The 27,455-nt window shown below is 44.4% G+C and overlaps 2 protein-coding genes across 5 annotated transcripts in view; one reads left to right on the forward strand and one right to left on the reverse strand.

Moving 5' to 3' along the window:
- Nucleotides 1-16,090, reverse strand: part of OSTN (osteocrin) — a 102,610-nt gene extending 86,520 nt beyond the window's left edge. For 3 of the 4 annotated variants that reach the window (XM_065674252.1, XM_065674245.1, XM_065674247.1), the window contains exon 1: nt 15,936-16,090. The gene's annotated coding sequence lies outside the window, so the exon portion shown is untranslated. Of the gene's footprint in view, nt 1-5,002; nt 5,237-15,935 lie in introns of all 4 variants that reach the window. The other variant, XM_065674251.1, reaches the window with a different exon arrangement.
- Nucleotides 16,091-20,548: 4,458 nt separating this feature from the next.
- On the forward strand, nt 20,549-26,713 carry GMNC (geminin coiled-coil domain containing). The gene is made up of 4 exons (XM_065670342.1): nt 20,549-21,458; nt 21,568-21,653; nt 23,672-23,788; nt 25,367-26,713. The coding sequence occupies exons 1-4, from the start codon at nt 20,549-20,551 to the stop codon at nt 26,006-26,008; spliced, it is 1,755 nt and encodes a 584-aa protein (XP_065526414.1). The 3' UTR covers nt 26,009-26,713.
- The last annotated feature ends 742 nt before the right edge of the window (nt 26,714-27,455 follow it).

A 27,455-nucleotide genomic window follows, 5' to 3' on the forward strand; every position in this document is an offset into this window, starting at 1 on the left:
ATCTCTGATCGGCAGAGAGCACTTTGCACTGCTGAGTTCTTTAAAGAACAAATGGAAAACTGTTGAGTTAATGGGGAGGTTTTGTGTGTGCTAATTATAGCACACAAAAACCCATTGTCTGTGTCCAAGGCTGGGTCACCCTCTGTTGTTACAAAGCTTTTGTAACTCTACTAATGCCTTTAATATAAGCTGATATTAATTGTATATTCAATTTAATTCTTAAACTCAGTGCTACTGGATTGCACTGGCCAGGCAGCTGACCATAATTACAGTGTGCTTACAGTGTGCTTAACCCATATTTATAATGCATGTTAATTCTCCTGATTCTGTTTTAATTTGGTGCAGTATTGGCAGCCTTTTGATTTTGCTCCACAGATCAGATCTAGCATGAGCAGCAGCCAGGTAAATACAATGTGCTACCCAGCTAACATGGCATTCTTGCTCTGAAAGGTGACACAATGCTTCATCCTCCCTTGGGTAACTGGAACTACACTATCCCTTCAGCTCTCTGCAAGCTGTTGGGTTATTTTAAGGTTTCTCATGAGCCACTATGTAAAAGATCATCTCCAAAACAGCCACCCTGTTAGAAGGCATAAACAGGCTCTAGGGCAAAAAGGATTTCCTATGACTGTCACAACCACTGAGGGATCTACTGTCTTCAAAATAGAACTTCCCTGGCCATAAAGTCCTATAGTTCCAGGCCACTATGCAGTATTTCAGCAATTCTAGAAACTAGATGAAGTATTTCCTCAACTGCTTCAGAACAGCTTTGGGCTATCTAGAGATGACTAGATCAAGGGAAACATCACTTTGTCAAATTGCTTTTTTGCCTGTACTGTAAACTTCAGAGAAGCACTGATAAAATCCAGCACGTTGCATAAATCTGGAAAGAAGCCAATACCTCATTTACTCAGTTGGCTGTCAGCCTGTATGAATTGCCGTTTTTGAATGACTTAAGAGCACTGAGGCATACAGATCTTCCTGGTGCTAGTGCCATGAGTTATAATAGGATCAGGGTGCACACTACTTATGTGCCTTAAAGGACAAGATGAGGGTGGGTCACACAGAACTGAGACATGGTGAAACTTTAGGATGACAGTTGTGGCTTGGCTGCATCCAGCACCACTTCACCAACGCTCTAATTAGCAGGTAGCTTCTACCTACAAAAGTTCTCCTGGCTAACAAATTCTCTTCGCAGCAGGTCCTGTTTTATCTCCCTCCCTTCCCCACATGACTCCCTTCTCTTGATCATTAGGAAATATAACTAGCAAATAGAGAAAATCCTGTGGGAAGACACTAGAAAGATAAGTGATCTCAATACCATAAACAAAGAAAATAATACGGTGTTTCCTCTGAAGAAGATTTAAGGCAGGCATTAAATATGGAAAAGATTACTGAAGGAGGAAAGGAAATTAATTTTTATGTTGAAGGAGCATAGGACATGAAGCAATGGACTTCTGTTGCAACAAGGATGGTTTAAATTAAACATCAAGAAAAATCTCTGCAGGTAAGAACAGTGGCCTGCTAGAATTGGTTGGCAAGGGATCATAGAATCATAGAATAGTTAGGGATGGAAAGGACGTCAAGATCATCCAGTTCCAACCTCCCTGCCATGGGCAGGGACACCTCACACTAAACCATCCCACACAAGGCTTCATCCAACCTGGCCTTGAACACTGCCAGGGATGGAGCACTCACAGCCTCCCTGGGCAGCCCATTCCAGTGTCTCACCACCCTAACAGGAAAGAATTTCCTCCTTATGTCCAATCTAAACTTCCCCTGTTTAAGTTTTAACCCATTACCCCTTGTCCTGTCACTACAGTCCCTGACGAAGAGTCCCTCCCCAGCATCCCTATAGGCCCCCTTCAGATACTGGAAGGCTGCTATGAGGTCTCCACGCAGCCTTCTCTTCTCCAGGCTGAACAGCCCCAACTTCCTCAGCCTGTCTTCATATGGGAGGTGCTCCAGTCCCCTGATCATCCTCATGGCCCTCCTCTGGACTTGTTCCAGCAGTTCCATGTCCTTTTTATGTTGAGGACACCAGAACTGCACACAATGCTCCAGGTGAGGTCTCACAAGAGCAGAGTAGAGGGGCAGGATCACCTCCTTCGACCTGCAGGTCACGCTCCTTTTGATGCAGCCCAGGATACGGTTGGCTTTCTGGGCTGCGAGCGCACACTGCCGGCCCATGTTCATTTTCTCATCAACCAGCACCCCTATGTCCTTCTCTGCACGGCCGCTCTGAATCTCTTCTTTACCCTGTCTGTAGCTGTGCCTGGGATTGCCCCGACCCAGGTGTAGGACCTTGCACTTGTCATGGATCATCCGTTCTTCTCTTTTTTTTAGAGCTGGATAAGCAAATGCCCATCAAGCGCAGCCCATAAAGAACAGCTTTTAGGGCATACATTCAGGCCTAATGACTTCCCAGGATTTCTTACAGACATCTTTTCTTTTAACCTTTATAGTACCTTTCTTTCGTGTCTGACTACTTCTTTCTCTCATTCATGATGCCATAAAAAGGATACTAATAAAACCCCCTCTATTCATGTAACCACATTTTCAATCAAAATGTTAACATGAGCACATGCTTAGACACACACAAACCAATGATATCTTATATTTACAAATTCGGAACTTGCTTAATCTCCGTTTAATGAAACCCAAAGAGGGAAGCCCTCCGTCCCCAAATGCTGCTCTGCCTTTATCCCAACAGGTGGGCTCTGGGCTCCTCTGTAGATGTGATTATTGCTGTCCAAATCTTTGCCTTTCTCTCAGGGCCGTTTCCTTTATGTGGGATGACTCATTAGCCTCCAGCCCCGGCAGGGAGCTGACATCCAATTAGCCACCTGATAGTCCTCTGGTGGCTCCCACCACTCCTCTTAGGCTCTGTTTACAAACACAGGTTGTTGCACCCATAAGGGAGGGGAAGTTGAAAGTCCCCCTGCCAGGCCAGTTTGTTCAGAATCTCCAGAGCCCTTTAAACAATACCTTTGTAGGGTAAAGAGCGGACATATTGCTCTCAGCAGGATGCAAGTCATCCTAATGGCCACACCTGCGTTTGGCAGGAAAGGGATCAGCAGTCGGTGTCACAACAGGAGCATCGTGACACGGATCTGGGTTTCAGCTGGGAAGCCAAAGGAAATCAGCAGATGGGGAAATACCACTGAATTCTGTACGGGAACACACCCTAAGAGTTTGTCTGTAATGATGCAAAGCTCTCTGGAAAGAAATAGGCTTTTGAGTATAAAATTAGAGGTGTAACAACGTTGGTGCAACATCTGCACCTGTAGACAAGTAACTTCATTAACTGAGCAGTGAAGAAGCTCCAAGTCCCCAACAGGCTTGAGCAGTAACACAGTGTTACTTGCAGAGAACACAGATTTTCACTTTGTAACAGCTCATTACAGTCTCTGCCTTTGATCTATATGTGCTGGTCTCATTCATTAGCACTAGGACACCTGCTCACTTTTTTACCCCTTTCAGCCAACTCCAGAGAAAATAAGTTGTCCAGAAAACTCTGATTACTACTACCCAATTCCTATTTGGCACCAGATAAACCAAGTAACCGTTCCTACTGAGGTGCAGATCTGTCTTGTAGCAATAACTTCAAACTAAAGTCAGAAAAGCTCCTCCTAACTGGGGAAATGCATCTCCCTGGCAGCAAATCCGAAATTTGACTCAGATTCACATATTCCTGAGTATTTACAGGATTTTTAGATAATCATCTAAATCTGCACCCACACATCTCTTTCGGACTTAGGCATAAAAACACCAACTGATCCAGAGAGCCTAGTTTGTTTGAATTTTCGAGAACATGGTCTCATCTCCTGAAATGACCTGTACTTGCCACAGACCAAAGCAGTGCCTGTTTTATGCAGTGAGGAATGTTGACACTGCTTTATAAAGGTCTCCACTGGTCCATGCTGCTTTGCTGGATAAAGAATGGATCGGAAATGGATACTGAGGAGAAGCAGGGAAGCATGAAATCTGCACCATACAGACAAGCTTATAAGGTGCTACGCTGGGCTTGAGTGCTGCTTCCTTCAGATCTCTCTCTCACAAACTATTATGGTGACACAAATGAGAATTTAAGCCTAAATATTTACTCTCAGTTCTTTGTTTAATATGTATATCACAACAGAGATGATGACACATGGATATCATTAAAAAGTCACTATCTCTATTTGGTTCCATAGCAGGCAAAGCTTTCAGCCATAGATCCCCACAAGCAAACAAAAAGCAAGGCTTTAGTCAGAAATCCACTGTAAAAGCATCTTTAATAGCCTGAGAATTTATCCCTCCGCCTTCTTCAGGTGACTTAACTAAAGATTAACATCTCAGCATCCTGAATCTGCATACAAGTTACAGCAGTGCTTCCAACCTGCAGCAACGTAGTCAATGAGGTGAGCTCAAACCACCTTCAGCAGCAGCATAAGGTCTCACAGGGCCCCTCACATTCTAGTCCCCAACTCATGTGCAACTGCAGCATCTTCTCACAGGAGGCAATAAAAAATGGCTGAGGGACAGGCACTTGGTCTCGAAAGTCATTTCTGCTCTAACTAGCCAACCACAGCTTAAAGCACAGCCTCCTCTAAGCAAAGCTATTGCTGTATCTGGGTGATTATATTCCAAACTGTTGTGTGCAGATCAACTTTACTCACTAATCAACCATTCTAACTCATTTCATTATAGGAGAGACAATGATAATGGCTATGTGCATCACGGTATGACACTGGAGCTGCGAGCCAGCCAGCACAGCAGTGCATGACAGGATGTGAGGCATATTGCTTTGTCCCAGGCCCTGGGCTGTGCTCCATTCGCAGCCTGGTCACAGAAAAATTAAGAGTCCCTTTCGAATTTACATCACACTACCCAGGATCTAACCAAGGCAAGTTATAAAAACCTCCAGGGATAGCTATTCCATAGCCTGTCTAGCTTTTCATGTTCAGCAGTTTGGGGGGTGGATGGTGGGGTGTGGTTGTTGTGGGACTTTTTTCCTCACCTCATATCTAGCTGGAACGTAACTTGTGTCAGATTTTGACCATTCCAAGTTCTTTCACTCTGCATGCCTGAAGAGCTGTCCTGTCCTCTCTGCACTCCCCATGTCAGTGGAAGATTGTCATCAAATTCCTTCAGCTCTTTCCTCCAAACTCCCCAGCACTTACATGCTCCAGCCTCCTGACCAGCATTGTGGCCCTCCTTATAGATTCTCCGGTTTGTCAACAACTTTCTTGCACTGTGAAGACCAGAACCAGATACAGTATTTCAGACACAGCTTCACCAGTGCCTAGTAGAAGTCACTAACCATCTCCCTCAACCTCCTGACTGTGGCCTTGCCAATATACCTCAGTATACAGATAACCCAATTTTGCCTTGTCTAGACAGTCATAAAATAACCCATTTGTTAATTTTGTCAAATCACTCATCCCTGGAGTTCTTTCTGATGCATATTATTAAAATTGCTATCTTTCTATGCTCAGCATCTCCAGTTAAGCAAATTGTAAGAACCAAAAAAAATGTTTTAAGAGTCCAGACAGCAATAAGCTCACCCCTCCTGGTGACAATGTCTGCCCATGAAAAAAATAGCCTCTAACTACACTGTTTTGAATCCTGTGCATAGCTCGATTCATTTGTGAAAGACCAACAGATGGACAGAGACACCCTCCTCCCCCCTTTAGATGGTATCAATTCCCATTAAATACTCTCCTGTGTCCAGACAACGCATGCTGACCACTCGATGCAAACAAAATTGCAATCCACCTCGATAACTTCCTAACAAGTTTTGTGCATCTACCTCCTTGTTCCTCCACCAGCCACACTCTCTCTAAATTTTCCTCTAATTAATTCTATATTAAGCACTGAAAATCTGCAGGGGCCTCTCAGATATCCCTTGTCCCTTTCTGTACGGACCCTCCGGGTCCCCAGTGGTAAGTCCACCAGTAAAAAGCTGACATCTGTGCAGCAACTCACAGGCTGCAATTTCAGGTATAGCATGTGTTGCACCTTGAACTACCGTCTCATTTCAGACCCCACCATTGAGACCAATTAAGTACAGAGCATACAAGGAGCCGACCAAGTGTCGCATGCTGACTATAACCACAAGGACTTAGAGGCCACAAATCTGTTATTACCAAGCTGTTCCTGACAGCAACATGCTGCCTCCTAACAAAAAAAGAATAGATTAGGATCAATCAGGTCTCCCTCTGGCTTGCCAGTGGGACTTTGGACCACACCTTCCACCCAAAATTTTCCTCTTCTCCTGCTTCTGAACACCTAGGCAGCTGCAGGCTAACAAGGTGGCTGCTGAGTCAAGCATGAGCTGAACCATATGTTCATAATTAGTTAACTTCTTGCTTTGTTACTAGAGGCACTATCGATAAATCAGTGACAGCCCGTAGTGGCCTTAGGAGATGCAACGAGTCACCCCCAGCCAGCACGAAGCCCTCCCCTCCACATGGGCAACTGGCCGTATTTCATTCCAGCTGCGGCATTGTGTGGTGAATTAACTTTATCCTCAATTTAAAAAGCCAGCATGAAATCAAAAGAGATTTGAGAAAGAGAATAAAGAGGAAAAAAAGAGAAGAGGAAGGGGTGGGAGAAAAGGGAAAAATCTTAGCAGGTCAACTCAAGAATAAGTCTGGTGAGTGACAGTCTAAGGGATGGGCCTGCTTAACCCATTGCTGCAAGGCTCGTTGTTGGCAGCACATTGACTTTCAAAGCCATTCTGCCTCTTATTCCCCAGTGTTGTGGTCAAAGGTTACACACTTAAGGTGGGACCAGTAGTATAATTGTTTTTAAAGCAGTCAAACATATTGAGTGACAGCTTAGATAGTGGGTAAAGTGGAGCAAAAACCAACAGTGCCAGGGTGAGACAGGCTAGCTAAAACACCATTTCAAAGTGAGCAAGCTCCACATAGCACTGGATTCAACTGCATACTTTAGCAGATAGTGGCATGACTAGGGTATATCTTGCGAACAACCCAATCTCCAGAAGAGTACATGGCGATCACCTCTGCTCCCTGCTCCACTGAACCTCAGGAGATGCAGCTGCTAAAAAATTACAAATGAAGCAAACAACCCCCCCCCCCCAAAGAAAACAACAATAACAACAAAAAAAACCACAAAAAAAAACAAACAAACAACAACAACAACAACAAACCTACTACATTCGGGGTTTTTTGGGAGGGTTATGTTTTGGCGGGGTTTTTTGGTATGTTGTGGGTTGTGGTTTGTTTTGGTTTTTTTTTTCTTTCAAACATGAGCGAAAAGAGCAAGTCAGAATAAGTCCAGTGATGGTCCGGACCTTGGTATGTCACACTAAAAAAAAGTTCTCGTGTTTTCAGTTTGTTGATACCAGATTGAGATAAGTTTATTTCTCCTTATCTGGGAAAGGATATGGCAATAGTCACACTGCCTGGTATTAAGCCAGGCTCCCTACAGGCAATAGAAAGTGCTGGAGACCCCTAGAAAGTGATCCACAACACATGAATCCAGACCTTGCCCATCCTAAGGTCCTGCACCTCCATGGACTACAGAGTTACTCAGGCAACCAGAGTATCACCTACAACTAAATGCTGAAATACTTGTAGTTAACAGCTAGCGCAATCACTCTGCCTGGAGGTTTAACTGAAACAAAGTCTGTGTTTGCAGTGCCTCCTCTGGCAACATTTATTTGGTTACAGATGCACTTGAAAAGGTTGTTGCTCTAAGTTGGAGGAAGTGCTGTTCCCTCCTGGGGCCAATGGAATCTGTGAGGATGCATCTAATAACAATTCCTTTCCCCTGTTTCTGCTCTTTCTGCACCAGCTTCTTGCCTCTGCCAGCCCTGGCCCTTCAGCAGCCTTCTCGGACTGCTTCACTGCTGTGCTTATTCCTCCTGCTTTCTTGCTACCTCCCTTAACTGTTCCATCCTCTAAGAAAATTTGTTGTTGCCCTGGCCTCCTCTAGTCTCCTTTGCAAGAAGAACTGGCTGCTCTGGCTAGCAAGCTTCTCTCTTCTCAGCCTACTCTCTGTCACTGTGGAGTCACTTTGCTGCTGCCACCTCTGCAATAGAGACGCTCAGATTTGCCTGTTCTCTACTGTGTATGTGCAGACACAAATCCTATGAAATCAAAACATTCCTGAGGGGCAACTGAGGCTCAGAAGTCTGTATGAAGGATGCGATGACCAGTCCAGCCTGTATGCTGAAAAGGCTTGGGAGCTGCTGCCTAATCTTGGAATTATTCATCTCCCCAAGTACATTTTCAGGATTCATTAGTGCTCCTAGCTGCAAAGCTACACTCATGCCTCAAAAATCTCTTGCAGAGGCTGTAGAAAAAGGAATTCAAGATGCTTTACAGCAAAAGAGAGCAAGAATAATTTCACAGCCCAGTGGTCAGGATACAACCCCCAGAGAAAGAGAGAGAGAGAGAACACTCCCGTTCTCTGTCCAGCTGTTTTGGATTTTATAGTGAACTTTCACTGAATAAAACCCACAAACTGCTGCTACTGCAGAAAGAAAGCCCAGTCCCTGTCTCCCAGACAGGTGCTCTGAGAGCACAGGCTGGAGCCCTGGTCCTAGTTTGAGTATTCTCTCTTTCCTTTTCTACTTCATTTTGACGCATTCAAAAAGCCCCCCAAATCTCCCACCCCACCTACACAATTTTAGCAAAAACTTCTAAATTTTAGATCATCTGTCAAATATAGCTACTGAAATTTCCAGTTCAGTCATTCAGTCCAAGGAAAGGTAAAAATTATTTCAGAACTTTTTTTCCTTACTGCTTCCCATTGCCACCTCACCAACACCAATTCCTTCTCTAACCCAATCTCTTCTGTCACTTACATGCCCAAATTCAAATCAGACAGATTTTTTTTTCTTCCCTGAAAAAGGTTGAATTTTAGAAACTTGGACATAATTAAAAAATCAGTCTTCTAAAAACCACAAGAAAATGTAAGAGACACTGTTGATTCTAATGGGGTTCCTTATCTTTTTGTTACATATTAAGCAGGCTTGTCAAAGCCCTCTTGCCCCTGTAGGTAAAACAAAACAGGGGCCCAAAGAGAAACAACGACGAAGGAAAATGTTAAACCTGATTATCACAGCCAAAATCCCATGCTCAAAAAAATCCATTTTCAATGCGTACACATTCCAGCTGCAGATGCTCCGTTTTCCTGCCCTGTGATGCAGTGTCTGCTTGCTCTTCAGCAATAAACACAATTTTTTTCTTCCCCAGAGAAAAATTCATCTAGACCAGAGTTTGGAAAGCATGTGGAACTAGGGATGCTGGTACCTCAAGAGTACCTGACCCCTAATAATGATCTTTAAGGAAGGGATGGCTTGGCATCTCCATCCTGCTCAGTCTGAATGATAGATAAGCAGGTATATCAGGGCTAACATGGCCAAATGACTATACTAATATACAGCAGCTGTAAATAGGCAATATTAACATCACAGTTGCAGAGTAATTATTAATTGCAGATTCTAAACCAATCTTTAAATGAGAGATCCCGATATAAAACCACACACACACAAAAAAAGAAGAAACAAAAAAACCCAACAATACAAAACCCAACCACCCTATTAGTCTTTTCCTTTATTTTTTAAATGCCATTTGCAAATGAACCATTAAACAAAGCTTTTAATAGTAACAACTAGCAGCTTCAGAAGACAGTGAAATGCAGACGCAGAGTTTCAGGGAGTCGTTTTTCAGAACACAACTGAAAGGTAGTGAATCTTTATTATCAAAATATACACTTCAGAACCTAGTTTTAGAAACTAAGGCTGCAGAATCTGAGTACACAGCTTCTGTGCTACCTCCATGCTATGGTGGTTTTATACTGTAGTAGAGATACTTCAGAATATTAAAGAGCTGTCTTAAAGCTCTAGTTTCTGAGACAATATTTACCTAAGAATGCCACCTTAACAGGTCTCAGAGATGCAGGAAAAAAATCCAACCTTTTAAAATTTGAACTTTCATAAATCTAATGACAGTTTCATGTATATTATTCTATAATAATAAAATTTAAAACATATATATTATTCTATAGTATTCAAGATTCAGGGACTATGATTTCTACTATTTTAACTCCTTACATAGACAATACTGATTTTAGTATGTATATATATACACACATATAAAGCAAACAAAAAAAAAAAATCAATCCAACAAACAAAAAAACCCCACAACCCACTTTAAACCACTTTTCTGGCTCTGATTCAAAAAATAAGCTGACAGCAACACTGCTACAGTGAGGATGAATGCACAGATTTACACCATTAGACAAAATTAACCAGTTCTTTTGGATCTGGAAAATGCTGGCGGAAGAGCATAAGCGGGGGGGGGGGGGGGGGGGGGAGGGAGGGAATGGGAGGAAATAAAAAAGAGAAATAGTAAAAAGTATAGTCCTGGACTTATTAAGGGCAATAATCTGGTGAATAGTTGTGCTCTGTGAATAAATTAATTGTGTGCTGTTCCCAAAACCAAACTAGCCTTTCTCCCAGCTTTAGTATTTGGAATTACCTGAATTTTCTTACCCAGCACCATCTGAGATGGAGGGTGAGCAGAGCCTTATGCCTCTATGTTTCTCAGTACCCTCCCTCCAAACTTAAATACAATTGTAAGAATCTGAGTGAAGGCTCCCTGATTTACTCTGCTGAACAACCTTATTGCTCTACTCAGGTGGGACCAGAGGGAGGGATGCTAGCTAGTGCTCACCCCCTGCATGCTTCTATAGAACACACTGACATCCAGGAATGCATGAAAACCAAGATGTTTTCAGCGGTAAGCTACCCCTCCAAATTCATGGCACCAAACCACATCTTTGAAAGAATAGTCTACAATCAGTTTTACTCTTGAAACTAAAACCACCAGCAACTAATGAGGACAACTTCTAACACAGTATCTTCATCACACACTTGGGGTAAACATGGAGATAAAAGTGAATTATTGAAGGCCATTTTGCAGGGCAGCAGCCAACCCAGCACTGTAGAGCCTTTCAGTTTCCCAGTGAAGTATTTTGTTCCATGGGGTCATAGCTCCTTTCTGCCTGATGTGCCAGTGTGCTTCCCCAGAACCTCCCCTGTAGATTTGTATCTCCTGATACAACTGCTGATTACAGGGGTGCTGCAAATTACAGGTAGGCTTAAACCCTATCACTGAACACAAGCTCCCTTGAAATGTGAGGAGTCACAGAACAACATCCAATACCTAATAGTGGCATCCCAGATTAAATTAGTTAACTTCAGATGAACATGCTTGTCCTGGGTTGAGCAACAGCAGTCATTTTTCTCCTTCTTAGGAGCTAGTACAGTGCTGTGTTTTGATCTTTTGGCCTGGGAACAGTGCTGATAACGCCGATGTTTTCAGTTGCTACTCGAATGTTTGGTCTGGCCAAGGACTTTGAGTCTCATGCTCTGCCAGGGAGGAGGGGAAGCTGGGAGGAAGCAGAGACAGGACACCTGACCCAAACTGACCAAAGAGGTATTCCATACCACAGCACGTCATGCCCAGGATGTAATGGGGAGTTACCCAGAAGGGAAGGGACTGCAGGGTTGGAGGAGGTATCGGTCGGTGCTCGGCTGGGGGGTGTGGGGCAAGTTATCAGTCGGCTGGTGCTGAGGTGTTGTATTCTTTTCTCTTGTTATTTCCTTTAGCACTATTATTATTGGTGGTAGCAGTAGTGGTTTGTGTTATACCTTAGTTACTAAACTGTTCTTATCTCAACCTGTGGGAGTTGCATTCTTTTCGATTCTCCTCTCCATCCCTCCAGGAGCAGGGGGAGGGCAAGAAGTGGGGGGAGTGAGTGAACGAGGTTTGTGGTTGGGTTTAAACCACGACAATGCTGCTTTTTAAACAAAGGTACACCCTTCCACCTCTAAGAGGTAAGTCGGTGAAGGCTGACCAAAAGGGGTCCCAACATGCATGTCAGGAGACTGCTGAGCTTCAGTGCTAGCCATGGATGACACACAAGTCATCGGGGGGTTCTGTGGATGTCAAGAGATCACATTTCTGTCTGACTAGAAAGAGGAAAGAAAGATTAAATGGAAGCCATGGAAGCTTCTGGGCAAATCTATAGCTGCCATTTAAGTCTCTGTTCCTTCCAGTCACACCAGGAGGCTAGGACACAAGAACCTTGAGCCAAGAGAAAATGTCTCCTCTCTGAAGCCTACTCTGTTGCACTGTACTAACCTCTTCTTTCTTCCCCTGCTGTCCTATTACAGTTTGCAATGGAATTGTAAAAATACAGTAAGGCATCGATGAATCCTGGTCTCTCATCCAGGAGCAGTTAAAAACCAAAGACTTCTCTTGTTTCTTATTCACTCCAACGCCTCTTTACACTGCTTTGGCACAGCACGAGGCTACCAAGTAGATGTAAACCTCCCCCCAACCCCTTTCACCTCCAGGATAGCATAAAATATAACGTGACCCAAAAAAATCCTGTTCACAGTTATTCTCCACTGCGTATCATTGCTGCAAGGGAACCCACACTGCCACTGAAGTGTGTAAACTTTTGCTTAAAATTAAATTCCAGCAAAAATTCAGGGGAGAAAACAGCTCTGATGTGTATTGAATGGAATTCTTCTTTTAAAAGGCCTTGGGATTTGGAAGACATTTACTCTTTTAATCCATTATATCAAAATCATTGACAAAATCACAATGAAACATTTTGTTCCTTCCTAAAAACAAAAACCAAATAGGGGGTGAAAAAAAATCTCTTACAAAGAATTAAAAAGCATTCAGGTTTCATTCCAATGAGCTAGGCGTCAGGACCTCAGCATTCTTCAAGAAAAGAGATTATTGTCTCCGGCCAGCTCTGGTGTAAGCCTGCAAAATCCTCTGCCAATCTTTTAGATGAATTACGAGCCAACTAATTCCTTTCATCAACAGTTCATCGAACACTACCTGCATGGACTAGGAGCTGGAAATTTTATGTATACAGACAGATCTGTTTTATTAGAATATTAGTGACTTACTGTTTTAACTCAACCTTTCAATAGTGTGCACAAAAATCCTGACGTCTTTCTCAGCTTCTGACAACAACATCCTTCACCTTCTGACCCCCGACACATTTCCACACATCCTACAATCTTTCTTTCATTATTGATTAGGGAAAGCAATGCCATACAGCTCTGCAATGGAGAGATGCCCTCACATATATTTACTCAGATCAGAGATCTCTGCCAAAGCTCCCAACTGCCAGCCAAGAATGGAAAGTGCACAGCTCTGCACCCAAAGAGAGATGGAGGGGAGCCAGACTGCCAACTCCTGAGCACCAGCCAAGAGGAAAAGCACTATTAAATAGGTGAAGCCCAGTACGTAGGCACTGGTAGCAGAGTGTACACTCGAGAAGCTCACAGGACAGGTTACGAAGCAGCAGATGCTTACATCAGGGGCTGATTAGACACAGGGCCCCATTCCACTCTGTATCTGGTCCCAGGAAAATTCATCCTAATTTGGACGAAACCCGTGAGCTAAGCTTTTCTGGCAGGTCTCCCTGCAAAATAGTTTGACTTCAGTAGAAAACACCATGGAGAAAAACATGGCTTTTCAGCACATCGGTCTTTCGCTCATAGAGTCAGCAATTTCCCCCAAACCATGATGGTCAACATTAATAACATAGTCAAGAGAAACTGTTTTTATCATCTGCTATTTAACCATGGGACTACCTCAGTGCATTTGTTTACACAACTAAATCACTATTCTATGATGAAAAGGTTTCTTAGCTGCAGCATGCTGACTCAGTTGGCTGGTAACCTCTGGATGGAGGAAAATCAATGTAGAAGTGTGCTCACCAAGAATAAGCTTTGGTTCTAAAACAACATCAAGGTTTATGTTAAATATCCCATCCAATTAGCCCCTAAAACTCATGGAAAGCTTTCTGGTCACAATTAATGAGCCCAGCAGTCACAGACAAGAACAAAGGGATGCATTTGACCAGGGGCTATGCAAGTACATTTTTGATTACAGCAATGTGAAACCTAAGCAGACACACCACTCCTGATTAACAGATGAGGAACTGAAACACAAAGATGCAGAGACCAGTTTGGGCCTATATAATAAATAGGTGACATTCTGAGGTTTCAGACCTTATATGTAAGTTCTGCTATAAAACTGTAAAACATCAGACCCAGGAGGAGAAAACATTTCTCTTCCACACACCAATCAGATTGCAATAGTAAGATTCCCACCTGAAGTTTTAAAGAGAAACCGTCATCTTGTTAAAAGCCAGACCCAAGAACCATATCCCCTTAGGACCTCAACATTTTTCATGATACAATTCCAGCCACTGAAAAGGAAAGGGCAAGACACATGCCATACTTACAGACTAGGATGCATTCTGCGATGACATGCCCATTAACCAGTGCAATTGGTGTCCTCTTCAGACAGAGGATCAAATACCCAGTAGAATTAACAAAAACACTCAAAATAAAACCCCAGAATGATAAACAACATTAATACTACAATATTCTTACTCTCAATGACATTCTGTAGTAGTGAATTCCATAAACATAGTTTGTGCTACATAAACCCATCACTTTCACCATTTGTGGATTCCTTTTCAGATCATTCCTCATTACTGTATCCCAGGGCACAATAAACTGCAGTCTAGAGGGCTGTGATAAAACAAAGTCACCCACACTGACGAAAGACAAGGTTTATCTACCAGAGGTGTGTTAAATGCTCCTCAGAAAGTCAGAAAAATAGAAATTACAAAATTTGTAATTACAAAACCAGCATAGATTGCTTCTATATCAAAATGGTAAGCACACAGGATAAAATGAAAAAGCTAAAATCCAAAAATAGCACAAAACCCCCATCTCTTCATGAATAAATTTAGATCAGAATTTAGAGTAATACTTTGAACATTCAGGGAGTAGGAAACAGCTGTAACAGTGTCACAAGAGAAAGCATTGGAGGTCTGGCATTGAAGTTTTATGAACCGACTGCCTAACTAAAGTAGAAGATAGGACAAGACAACCCAAAAGTCCCTTCTAGTTCTAGATCTTCATTTGTGCTTTATCTAGCAAACTTCTCTTTGAAGAAGAAATCTTCTGTACTTTGTGAAACAATGGTTTCATCCATAGGAGAGAACAAAGCTTAGCTGTTAAAGGAACAGGGGTAATGACAGATGGGTGAGCACCTGTGCACACAACACATGGCACACATACTTGCCACACAAATTATTCAACCATACTCCTTACATATTTCGTCTACAAGGATATTCTAGGGTCACTACTTACATATAAACCAAACCTCTTCAGGCAAATCAGAAGCATGGCTGCAAATCTACAGAACTCCATTTTCACAGGAAAATATGATGTGATTTTAACATGATATACCAATTCAAAATTAATCATGTCCAATAAAAAAATATCTCTTCAAGATCTTAATGGCTGCATGGGGAGATAATGAGTGCCTTGCACAGTTTCTACCCAGAGCATAAATGTGGAAGATGACTACAAATCTGAAGGAATATAACTTCTCAGCACCCGGAACACCTTAAAACATTTTCTAAAACCCCACAAATAGTTTCAAAGCAACTCAAGATTAAATAGATGTGACAGGCTGTGACAGATACTAATTTCTATCTTCACTATTTAATTTGAGCCTATATAGTACCACACACACACAAATCCAACAGGCAATATTCACTACTCAAATTAAGTTTCCAGATCACTATAAAATATTACCCTTTTCCACACTGCTGCTAAAACACAACTTATTTCCTTGGAAAAAAACAACTCTTCTGAACACAGACTATTCAGCTCTAGTAATACCAAACTCCCTTCTAGATGTCTATGAGGGATAAATCTCATCCAGTGTGTAACAGAAAACACAGAATCAAAATCACATATACTTAACTACACTGCATGCCTTCATTGTAGGCCAGAAGAAAACACTGAAGTCACCATGAGACTCACACCCAGGTAGGTTGTCCTCTATCCATTGACTTACCACTCTTGCAGTGAGAAATTGCAGTTAAACCCAGAAAGGTCTAGTATAGTTTTTCCAGCTTGAAATCATCTTTTTCTTTGCTCCTTAATACCTCTGAAAGTCTACAGTACTAGACAGTATCAGTATAAGAAAGCTGGAGCCTGACAGCATTGAAGACTCAGTTTGACTAATTGTATTTCACAGCAAATGAAGTCCACAGGTGCATTTACTACCAGCTGACAATGATTTCAGAACTAGTAACTGGTGTGACTGAGTGATGGAAAAGGTAAACATTACCCTAAAATGTACTAGGAAAAGATAAAAGAGAGAAAGATTTGCCAGTGCATTTCTCTAAACTATTGGTACACTACACAACAAATCCAGTAATTTTGGTCATCCATCTGAAAAACAGGTTAATGTCAGGTGAAATATTCTGAGATGGGTTCCTGTAGTCCTTATGTTAGGGAAGATTGAAAAATAATCTGCCTTTTTTGACCTAAAAAGCAAAGGAAAAGACAATATGTAACAACATTCTGCAAGGACATCAAGGCTAAACGCTACAGAGGGAGAAGAAGTGTCTAAAGTAAAACAAGTTTGGCACAATGACAAAAGGGATTATACCTGCTATGAATACATTCAGACTGGAAACTAGAAAGTGTCTAGCCGTCAGAGCTCAGAGTATGGTGTAGCCTCACAGTAGGAATAACAGAAGGAAAATAACCTAATTAGTTTTAAGAGGGAGACTGAAAAGTTTAAGAATGTCTCAACAGCAGGGGACTGGATTTGGGAAGTGCCTTTTAGTCCTGCATTTCAAGCAGGAAGACTATAAGAGAAAACCAGAACCCGTATCTACATGAATTTCCATTCAGAAGCATTCTTGCAAATTAGTCTCATCAAATTTAACTAATCACACCTTTAGATCACAAACGTTATTAGAGATTTATGCAAGTGGCAGATACCTGTGTGTGCCAGACTATGTATTAATATCTGGAGTTATTAAGTAAGCCTCTATTTTACCACTGATATACTAATCTTTAAGAGGGGTAAGAAGCAATGCAACAGCAATATGGCAGGTTAAGTGAAGAGGATTTGGGGTGGGTTTGGACACCTGTGCCAGTGTTAGCATGAAAAGTAACGCACTGTACTAAGTCTGGTGTATAAGTTGAATTAAACTATTTGTAAATATTATTTTTCTTCTGTGTGCCATGTCTTCTGACCGCCAGTTCACAATGGTTCAAATGCAATTTTAGGGCCATTTCTACATAAAAATAAATCAAACAAAAAAAAAATCCAAGTTTGATATTTTGTTGTTTTAGGGGTTTTTTTTAATCTGAAGGATTAGCTTCACCACTGTCATTTAGACATGAAAATTCATAGACATGACTAAAGAAAAATAGGTACAAAGAACACATGGGAACTGACATACTGCAGTGCATGTTAGTGTGTTCTCAAAACTTCAGAAAGGAGCTCCTATAACGCTGAAGTGAAATCCTATCTCCACTGAAGCAGTACTGTAGTCTTGATAAATATTTCATCCCTGAATTTTATTTCCAATGAAAGTGCATCAATAACTGTAATAAGTAAGAGTTCTGAGAGGGGCTGACTTCAGATGAACAGGAAAAGAATTAGCAGATGGTTGTTACTTGGGTTTGTTTTACACTACGCATGATGTGTAATTGCTACTATGACTTGAAGACCTTCTACCATTGTGTGTAACATCCATGCATGATTTTGCAAAATTAACTCTCCTACATAAGCACTATTTGTCTTTCCTTGACAGGGACCCAAAAGTTAAGTCCCCAAACCTACAAGGTTCATGGCCTCTGATTTGGTGGCTTTTTACCCAGGTGCCTTCTTTCACTCCCCAACACAGAAACCATGGTACAGTGAGCTGATACAAATTCCTTGAGCTCAGTAAGCAAATCTCACTCAAAACCCAAACCAACACGGTACCAACTGTGCAAAAGCAACAATGGAGTGACCACAGGGGTTTTTCATACCTGCTTTCACTCCAAGAGCGTGCCCATACTCCTCCCACCACTTCTCAGAGGCAAACAGCATGTCTGAGCATACAGTTCTCTGCCAAGAGGAAGCAGAGATAAAGCCACCAGCATTGTACCAGGCAAAGGGCCCTGCCTAGGAGCAGCCAGGAGCCAGCAGTGCTTCTCTCCACGCCCACATTCACACAAAGTGGGAAGGAAACCTTGCCCACACGCTGTCCCTCCCTAAATGTGCTGTTTAGGTGTGCAACTCTGCTCTCTCTGTAGGTACCCTCTGTCCCCTGAGACAGAAGCGATGAGATGATCCAGGGGTGCTACAAGGGGCAGCCTGCCTCCCCCTGCACCCCCAAGGCCTCCCCACCGCTCCTGGCTACCCCTGGGGATGCCAGCAGCGGGACCACGTGTCCAGGAAACGAGGCACAGAGAAACCACGGCCCAAGCGGGGCCGACGGCCGACACTCTCCCCTCCCCGCGGCCACCATCCCTCCTGCGGCGGGCGCGGCGTGATGACGTCACAGGGGCCGCTCGCCTCCCCCAATGGCCGGGCCCGGCGCTCCCGCGCCTCTGAGGCAGCTCCAACATGGCCGCTGTGTCGGGAAGCCCGAGGCCGAGGCCGCGGTGTCCGGAGGGGCTTTTGGGGTTGGGGTGGTGCCGTGGGGGCCTTGCGTCTTTCAGGGGGTTGCTCCGGGCTCTGAGGGCTTCTGCAGCCTACGCCGGGTTATCTGCCTCACCGCACAGCCCTACGGAGGCTGCCCGGCCCAGAGCCTCTGCTGGCAGGCGTCGGAAGCCTCGGGGCTGTGGCCTCCCCCGGGCCCTTCCCTGGTGTCATGCTGAGCCTCACGGTAGCACTGCTTGCGTGGAGTGTGCGCCCTGGGTGAGGGAGCCAGCGCTGCCACAGCACCCAGGAAGGCACCCTGAGGCGGCCCAGTAAAGGACAGAGGGACTAAACCAAGCCAAGGATGACTGTGCGGGGGCTTGGCGTTTGCTGAAAGTGTTTCGTGGAGCTTGTGTTTCATGCTAGCCAGCAAGTGCCCCGCTATGCTCCATGCATGAGACAGATCGGCAACTGGAGAGTATGGGTTATCACAGCAGTTGTCAAATGTACTGCACAGTGCTGGTGTTTGAAGAGCTAAAGGGTGACATAAAGCTGGGTGCAGTGTGTGTTTGAAGCATGAGCCCTTTCTAAAATGTCTCTGTTGGAAAAAACTTAATGCAAGAGGGAGATGGCACTGATTTAATTTGGTATAGCTGCAGGTTTACTTTGGGCAGCAACCTAGGAAAATACTCCAGTAACAAAAGAATGGAAGGAAAATGGCCCTCTTGGTTTGTATTGTCCCTGAGCCTTGCTAGTGGATAGTAACAGCACTGAACATCCTCCGAGAGAGAAATAAAAGACCATCCCATATGCCAGCATGGCCTGCCTTCGGCCCAGCCTCACCCTTGGCTGGCTGCAGATTGTGTCTGCAGGCAGGTCAGGTTACCTCCTTGTATAGCCCTTGCCATGGCAGGAGGCAGGATCCTGGCTGAACAACTGCTCTGCTGTTAGGTTTAGTCCCACCATCCCCTACACTATTCAAAAATGGACCCTTAGTGAAGAGTTGTTTAGATTTTATTTATTTCCCTGAGAAAAAAACTCAAGCCTATCTATGCATTTTAATTGCTATGGAGATCTGATGCGAATTAGAGGTGACTTTATGCAGACAATCTACATCTTTCATTCATTTGCATGTGGCTTTTGCAACATTACCCTTTATGATAATCTGTCACAGCATTTGTATCCTGAGATATTTTTCTGGAAGCCTGGGGCTTGACAGGAAACCAGTTCCCAACACTGTGAGACATTTGCAGGAACTTGTTGCAGACTGTATTGTTCTGAAACCTGCACTTTCTTCCTCAGAACTGTCCACAGAAGTCCTCTGAATCATATTTGCATCTGCACGCTCCTGGAAAGCTGTGGAAAACCCACTCCCTCAGCCAGGCATATTGGACAAACCTGATTCTTCCTGCTGGATTTTACAAGCACAGACAAAGTTTGAAAACAAAACAAAAAATTCATCAGTAACACCAGCAGCCCTGCTCTGAACATGTGGGATGCTTCCCTGGATCCCTGCTCATTTCCTGGAGGGAAACTCAGACACACCATTTCAGGGCTGTCCTGCAGTGTGTGGAGGCTTTTATTTTTCCCCTCTCTCTCCTTCTTTTCTTTTCCCTCCTTCCTTGTGTTGATTTGTGGGGCCAGAATGACTTTGATTTCAGCAAGTTTGCTGTTTATTCACGTCACAAGTTTGACAGCTTTACACCAAATCAGATTGCTGGGTTTCAGGAGAGCTCTGAGGCGTCACTGGGAGCTCCTTTAGATTAAACTCGCCTCCCTGGTTTCCCCCCTCTCCCCCTCCTTCAGAGCCATTTAAACCTCTCTGGGGCTTTAACAGAAACGTGCTCCCAAGACCTGCATTTCATTCTGCCACTAACATGGTAAGTGCTCTTTGCATTTCTCTCGACCTGGAGGCAGGAAAGGAGAAGATGGTTTCTTCGCCTTGTGGGCTTGCAGTAGGTTTTGTGCCTTCTTTAAGATGGTGAAGGAAGACGGTTCTCCTCTACCTGCAAGAGCAGTTTCTGCTGCTGTGCCTTCCCATGGGTGAGCAGATTGCCTGCTTGAGGTTCCAGGCTCTGCCGTTGCCTTGCAGAGATTTAGAGCTGGTGCAGATCAGGTTTATTGGGAGGAGGGAAAAGGGTGAATCCAGAGACAACTCAGGGTTTGCCACTGTACGGGCTGGGACTCCTGCAGAACTGCAGGGGCAGAAGAGAGTACTAGCAGCCTTGGAGGTGACACTGCTGGCTTTGTGCTGCTTCAGAGCTGAATCAAGCCCCCAAGGTGGGAGGAACGCCCTGGCCGAGGACAGCCTGGGTCTTCCCTTCCTCTTAAACTCACTCAGGACCGTAGTATTTCCCGAGGGATTGCAGGAAACTCAGCCACCTTCCTGGCATACCTTTCACTGGAGCCCCTCTGTGGCGGGGGGCTGCGGCGGGGGGAGCACTGCCCAGCGCCCAGCGGAGGCATCAGGGAGATATGGTGCCACGGGGCGGAGGGTGCGGGGGGAGAGCGGGCACCCAGGTCAGTGCTGGGAGCTCCCGCCCCTGGCAGAGGCAGCCGGGGCTGCGGGGCTCTCCGGCAGGTACCCGAGCAAACCCCGGCTGGGACAGAAGCAGGCGGGGAGCAGGGACCAGCCCGCAGCGCAGGGGTGCCTCTCGCCGGGATGCGGCGGGGCAGGAACGGGGCTGACACCGCCTCCCCTCGGGGCCCGCTGCAGCCCGGGGGCTGGCCGGGCGGGAGGGGATAACACAGTCTGCCGAGCGCCCCATCGCCATGGTCCCTTGCCTCCACAGAGCACCGGCCGGCCGTGCCCGGAGCCAGGGTTCGCCGGGGTCCCGGGCTGCGCCTGCCCCTGGTCCGTCCCAGCCGGTGTTTCCAAGGAGACCTGGGCTGCCGCCTGCACCGAGGAGCCGCCCCCAAGCCGGGGCCGGGGGGAAACGCGGCCGCCGGGTAAGTGCGCTCCCGCCGCCGGGAAGGGGGGTGGGCCCGGCCACGGCCCCGCTGCAGGGCTGGGCGAGGAAGTGGGAGCGGGCTAACCCCTCGGTGTGCTCCGCTCCAGGGCAGTTCTGCAGCTCGCAGCTCGGTGCTCAGGACGCGGCATGGCAGGGAGACCAGCTGTCCTCCCAGCTCTACAGGAACAAACAGGTAAAGGCTCCGCGCCCCCCAGAGACTTCGCTTTCACCCCACGAGATTCATGAACTTTGTGTTATGTATTGCACTTTCTGGGTTGGTTTATGGCGTCTCTCACTGGTACAGGTAGAAGAAACGGTGGCAAACTGCTTTTATGTTGGTGGGTTTTGTGGAAAGTATTTGTCCTGCATGAACTTGGTTCCCTGTTCATCCTTCTAACAGAATATTGCACCAGCTGCCTTGGCAGTAGAGAGGACCCAGGGGCATGACCAGGGAGTCCCTCAGGTTCTGATAATGCAGAGCCTCATGCTGTTGACAAAAAATACATAGTACCTGTCCTCATGAGTCCTGAGAAATGATTCCACCAGAATTACCTACTGATATGAATGATCAACCATTTTGACCAACAAACATCTCCTTGTTTACTTTGTTTTCTCTTTTCTTGCTTTTTTTTTTTTTTTTTTCCTTGTAAATCCCATCAAGGGGGAAGGAGAAACTCTGAACAATCCTGGATGAAGGAACCCCAGAAAGATCACTCCAATCAAGTATTTGAAATCATAGCATCATAGAATAGTTAGGATTGGAAAGTACCTTAAGATCATCTAGTTCCAAACACCCTGCCATGGGCAGGGACACCTCAGACTAAACCACGTCACCCAATGCTTTGTCCACCCTGGCCTTGAACACCTCCAGGGATGGAGCATTCACAATCTCCCTGGGCAACCCATTCCAGTGCCTCACCACCCTCACAGTAAAGAATTTCTTCCTTATGTCCAATCTAAACTTCCCCTGTTTAAGTCTTTAGCCATTACCCCTGTCCTGTCACTACAGTCCCTAATGATGAGTCCCTCCCCAGCATCCCTATAGGCCCCCTTCAGGTACTGGAAGGCTGCTATCAGGTCTCCACGCAGCCTTCTCTTCTCCAGGCTGAACAGCCCCAACTTTCTCAGCCTATCTTCATACGGGAGGTGCTCCAGTCCCCTGATCATCCTCGTGGCCCTCCTCTGGACTTGTTCCAACAGTTCCAAGTCCTTTTTATGTTGAGAACACCAGAACTGTACACAATACTCCAAGTGAGGTCTCACGAGAGCAGAGTAGAGGGGCAGGATCACCTGCTTCAACCTGCTGGTCACACTCCTTTTGATGCAGCCCAGGATGTGGTTGGCTTTCTGGGCTGCGATTGCAAAAAGGCATTTTAACACAGTGGAGTTGATAGAAATTCATTGACTAACTTCAAGGTCCCTGGAATCTCTCCCTAGTTCCAGACATCAGTGTATTTCTTCCTTTGGCTCTACCTCATCATTTAAATCTCTGCTTTTCAGCCTGTGGTCAGCAGATGCCTGAGATCCTTGGCAGAAGATTCTTTGTCCCTCTAAAGGAGTCTTCAGAACTATGATCAGGAGGCAAAAATCTCTCTGCATATACATAGAACTTCCCATAAAAAATTGTCAGGTGTAGACAAATCAAAATCTACCTGTTCAGCTCATGGGACCAGGGATTATCGCAGCTCTATACTTGTGCTGGGACTGGCACAGTAGAGCCTAGGACTGGAGAGGTCACTGAGTACTTCTCTATCATAAAGAATGGCAGCTGCATTTTCCTTCTGCACACTACTGCCATAAATTGTCAGCCTGCAGTTCCACCTTCTCCTTTTCCCTACCAGCCAACGATAAATTGGAATGAGAGGGGTGCAAACGGATGCTTACTGCTGCTCTGGAGATCTGGTAGCTGCTGCCATGCCCATATTGGTTTCTGGCTGTTCACAGGGCTACCTGTAATTCTTGTCTGTTATTATTCCATGGTTACATTTTTTTTTTCAGACTAATCTCAAACACTCACTAAAGAATAAAAGAAGTCAGAAGTGAAAAGTGAACAGTCGTGCCACTTAGGTTTACAGAGACAAGAGGCTGGAGGGCTAGGTTGAGTTCACAAAGCAAACACCCAGATCATCAAGTCCAAGCAGCCTGAACCATAGGGCAATTGCTATTAAGTTACAGAGTCAACATCTATTCATCAATATCTCTATTTCACAGCTTCAAGATACTTTGCTTCAGAAGGAAGAGGAACTTGCTAGGTTACATGAAGAAAATAATAACCTCCGACAATACCTGAATTCTGCCCTGATTAAGTGTTTAGAAGAAAAAGCCAAGGTATTGTGTCCAAACCTGTTGTATAGACGTGCAAAAGAAACAGGTTGAATAGGTTGAAACAGGCACATGCTATTAAAATACATGTAAAGTCTGAGAGTGTAGACAACCTGCAGTGTGAGATCTGTTTAACTTCATAGAGCTGCCAAATTGCTAGTCATGGATCTAAGGTGACAGTTTCCCCCAGGAATGACATTGTATCAAGTTCTGATTGTGGAGACAGTATAGCCCATGGCATAACTAAGTTTAGTTAATGAGTAAGTTAGCTATAAGTAAATTAAGTTTATAAGCAAGGCAAAAGTTATCCCATCTAACCTTTTTCAGTTAAAATTCAAATTTGAACATATATTTCTCTAATGTGTACATTTTGTCAATTACCCCTTTTGATAAGGATTAATTTTTCTTTTTTTATGTTTTGGATGCTTTCTGGTTTATGTTTTGTTTTGTCATCTTCCAATGATACATTTTATTATTTACATTATAGTACTGATCTTCTGATTTTTTTCAAAGTTATTTAATTAAAAAGTTGTGTGGTTTTTGGTTTTGGTTTGGTTTTGGGTTTTTTTCTTTCTTTAAGATGAAATACCAAATTAAGCACTTCAGATTGGATGAAACATTTTGTTAAACTAAGTGTGAATAGGTTGGGTTTTTTTATTAAATATTTTGATTCTGTTTCTAGTCCAGAAGATAATTGTTTCTTGTTGGCTTAAAGTCATGTTTTGCTATTCCAGCCTCATGAAACTGAACTATTTATTATTTCCTCCACTCTGTAGATTGGGCATGAAGTAAAAAAGTCTGTAAAAAAACAGCAGACTTTCCTTTTCCATCCTGTTCTGTGTTGACAGTGTGGCGTGTCCTTCCATGCCAAAACCTGGCTCCTGGCAGGAGAAAATGTCTCCTTCACTGGGCACAGCAGGCAGACATGGTCACCCCTCTATGTCGTGTGGAGGAGGGTCCAGTATGAAACCATCACAGGAAGTGTCTGAGCAATGAATTCATGAGATGGTGGGGAAGCTTCCTTGTTATTCCTGCCTTCCTGTGACTATCCTTGGATGCCTGAAGGGCCCTTGTTCTGGGATAATGACAACCGAGGTGGATTAAGGGGCTTAAGCCACTCAGTCTGCTGCTCTGAGCACTCCTTGGCCAGGATCACACCTGCCCCAATATGACTTACCTTCATATCCTCCCTTTGTGCCAGATTGCCACATTTCGCCCTCATACCCTGCTCACCTGCCAAATGCTTCTGCCAGCACCAGCACAGAGGAGTGCCATACAGCCAGGCAGGAGCTCTCATTTCATGCTGTACTGAGTGAGAATGCGATCAAAGCACAGGCCTTGTTGACATTGTCAGATTCTTCTTTCTCGAGGACTTGACTGTTGCAGAGACTATAAGACACAAAATAGTCATATCCATATGACTTCCACAGGGTGGAAGAAAAAGTATCTTTTGTAAGGACAGTAGTAACAATCTTGCCCATCTAAAAGCTGAGATCAGAAACATGTTGCTTCCAGATAACTGGAAATTCAGATTTTAATCTTCTCTCTCACATTTATTTTATTTTTATTTTTTTTCCCTGATAGAAACTGCTTTCCTGCCATGGCCAGAAAACCTGTGCTATTCTCAAAAGCACCAAGAGGAGATTAAAAGAGTACCACTGCTTTGCTCCTCAAGAATCTCCTCATGCTTCCAAAGCCAGAAGGAACCTCTTTAATGAATTCACTGCCTGTGAAGAGCAAGCCAGCCCTGCTGTAGACAGCTGGGTCTTGCAGACTTTAGGATTAAAAGATGTGAACACCATTGATGAAACTTCAGCTAACTACAGTGCCCTCTCCTCAGACCTTGGAAAAGACATGTACTGCCTAAGCGCTGGTGAAGCAACAGACTATGACCACAGTGAAGGAGTATCAGCAGCATATAGCTGCAGCCACCTGCCTTCAGCTAACAACAGTACCCATCCATGCAGTGAGGACTCTCCCTTCCTTCCTCAGTTTTCTTCAGCAGAATGTGTCTCATCAGTGCCAAGCATTTCCTCCCTCCCAGCCTGTGGGTTGCCTTATTTGACTGGCAGTTTGTCACCCAACAAGACAGAAATGGCCTTCACAACATCACTAAGTCCTCACCGCAATGTGAGAACACACACCTTCCACCAAGGACAAGCCTTTGTGTGCAGGGATGATGATGGAGGATGGAGATTCACCTGGGTGCCCAAGCAGGCTGAATAATGCACCTGCACTGAGGGTCAGCCGTAGGGGATGAAGAAGACAGACACTTCATCTTGTGCTTGAGACAGATTCAGGCATCAAAAATGAGCCCTTCTGGGCTCTGATACATGTTCCTCTGTCATGTACTGTACATGTACATGTCATGTACATGTACTCCTCATTCCCTTCCAGATACTTACAGGTGTGGCTTGATATTGCGCTTGGACAATTATCTGTCCCAGGCCATATGTACACTTCTCTTGTGCCTGTGTTGAGATACCTGGTTTTACTTGCTTCATGTTTTTTCTATCACCAGATACTCCTTGTTAACTGGTAGTTAACAAGGTTGGAGTGCTTTCAGCTTTGATGATTGAAAGCACTTGGGGAATACAGTTTGGAAATAGCACTTTTCTCAGATATCCACAGATGACAAAGGAGGCATAGGTTAAGGATCAGCAGTTTCTAAGTGATCTGTGTCTCTCCTGGCTACACAGATTGCCTTGGATTAAGGCAGTCACGGGTATTTGTTAATGTGCTACACTAGGCTGACCTACCTGCAGTCGCATGGTGCTGTCACATTCTTTGATGATGCCTTAAAATAAACAAGATTTGCTTCTATTGCCTGAAGGCTACTTAATTACAAGTGATTCAGCAAGTTCAGGGGATTTTCTTAAAGTGTGATCAAGAGATTAATGTTTACTGCATTGTGTTTTGAAGGTATTTTACCTGTCAGATAAAAGGAGTTTAAAAAATTTGATCCGTGGAACAGGAACTGGAATTGGAAATTCTGTATAACACTATCAGTCACAACCAGCCAAGTCCCTGGCCCAGTATATTTTGTGGCAGAAATTGTCTCATCTGTGGATAATGTATACTTAGAGCTCTTCTTTCTTCTGTGAATGATTCATTCCTGTTGTCTCCAGCATCCCATTAATATTTTGATGGATTTTAGTCTGTGTTTACCTGCCTAATTATGAGGGGGTTTGGAAGCCCTCATGAAAGAGAACCACTCCTGGGTTCATAAGCAATTTCTGTGGCTCCAGTGGGGCTTTATTACAATACCAAGAGCTGCATTTGTGAAACTAGAGATTTTCTTTCTAGGGAGCAATTTCTTGACCTCTTTGTCCTGATCTCTGAGATCACACACAGATCTATCTGCAATCAACATCAGCCCATAGTCAGGGCTGCTTCTTCCTCCTCCCATAACCCCACACTTCTATGGGAAAGTTTCTTCTGGTTGGGGAGGCAGTATCACTTGGGGGCAGAGTGAGCATTTCAGAACCACAGCCTTCAACACCACCTCTTCCCTACCCATGTCTCTGCCAGGCAGTGGTGGGCTGAAGCTAAGACCATTGCTAGCTTGCGAATGCTTTAAAAACGTCTGCAAAGAAGGTACTCTAGCACTGCACAGGACTTGAGTTTTAGTAACACTACTAATGTTATGAAGTTAACTGACATGAAGTAAACT

The sequence above is a fragment of the Lathamus discolor genome, chromosome 3, assembly GCF_037157495.1.
Source record: "Lathamus discolor isolate bLatDis1 chromosome 3, bLatDis1.hap1, whole genome shotgun sequence".
Taxonomy (NCBI): Eukaryota; Metazoa; Chordata; class Aves; order Psittaciformes; family Psittacidae; genus Lathamus; species Lathamus discolor.

What these genes read in the sequence shown, in the direction of transcription:
- GMNC (XM_065670342.1), top strand. Translation starts at nt 20,549, where the DNA reads ATGGGTGAGCAGATTGCCTGCTTGAGGTTCCAGGCTCTGCCGTTGCCT. An exon ending in AGCTCTACAGGAACAAACAG is followed by an intron (nt 21,654 to 23,671) that starts GTAAAGGCTCCG and finishes TCTATTTCACAG; the next exon opens with CTTCAAGATACTTTGCTTCA. An exon ending in GTTTAGAAGAAAAAGCCAAG is followed by an intron (nt 23,789 to 25,366) that starts GTATTGTGTCCA and finishes TTTCCCTGATAG; the next exon opens with AAACTGCTTTCCTGCCATGG.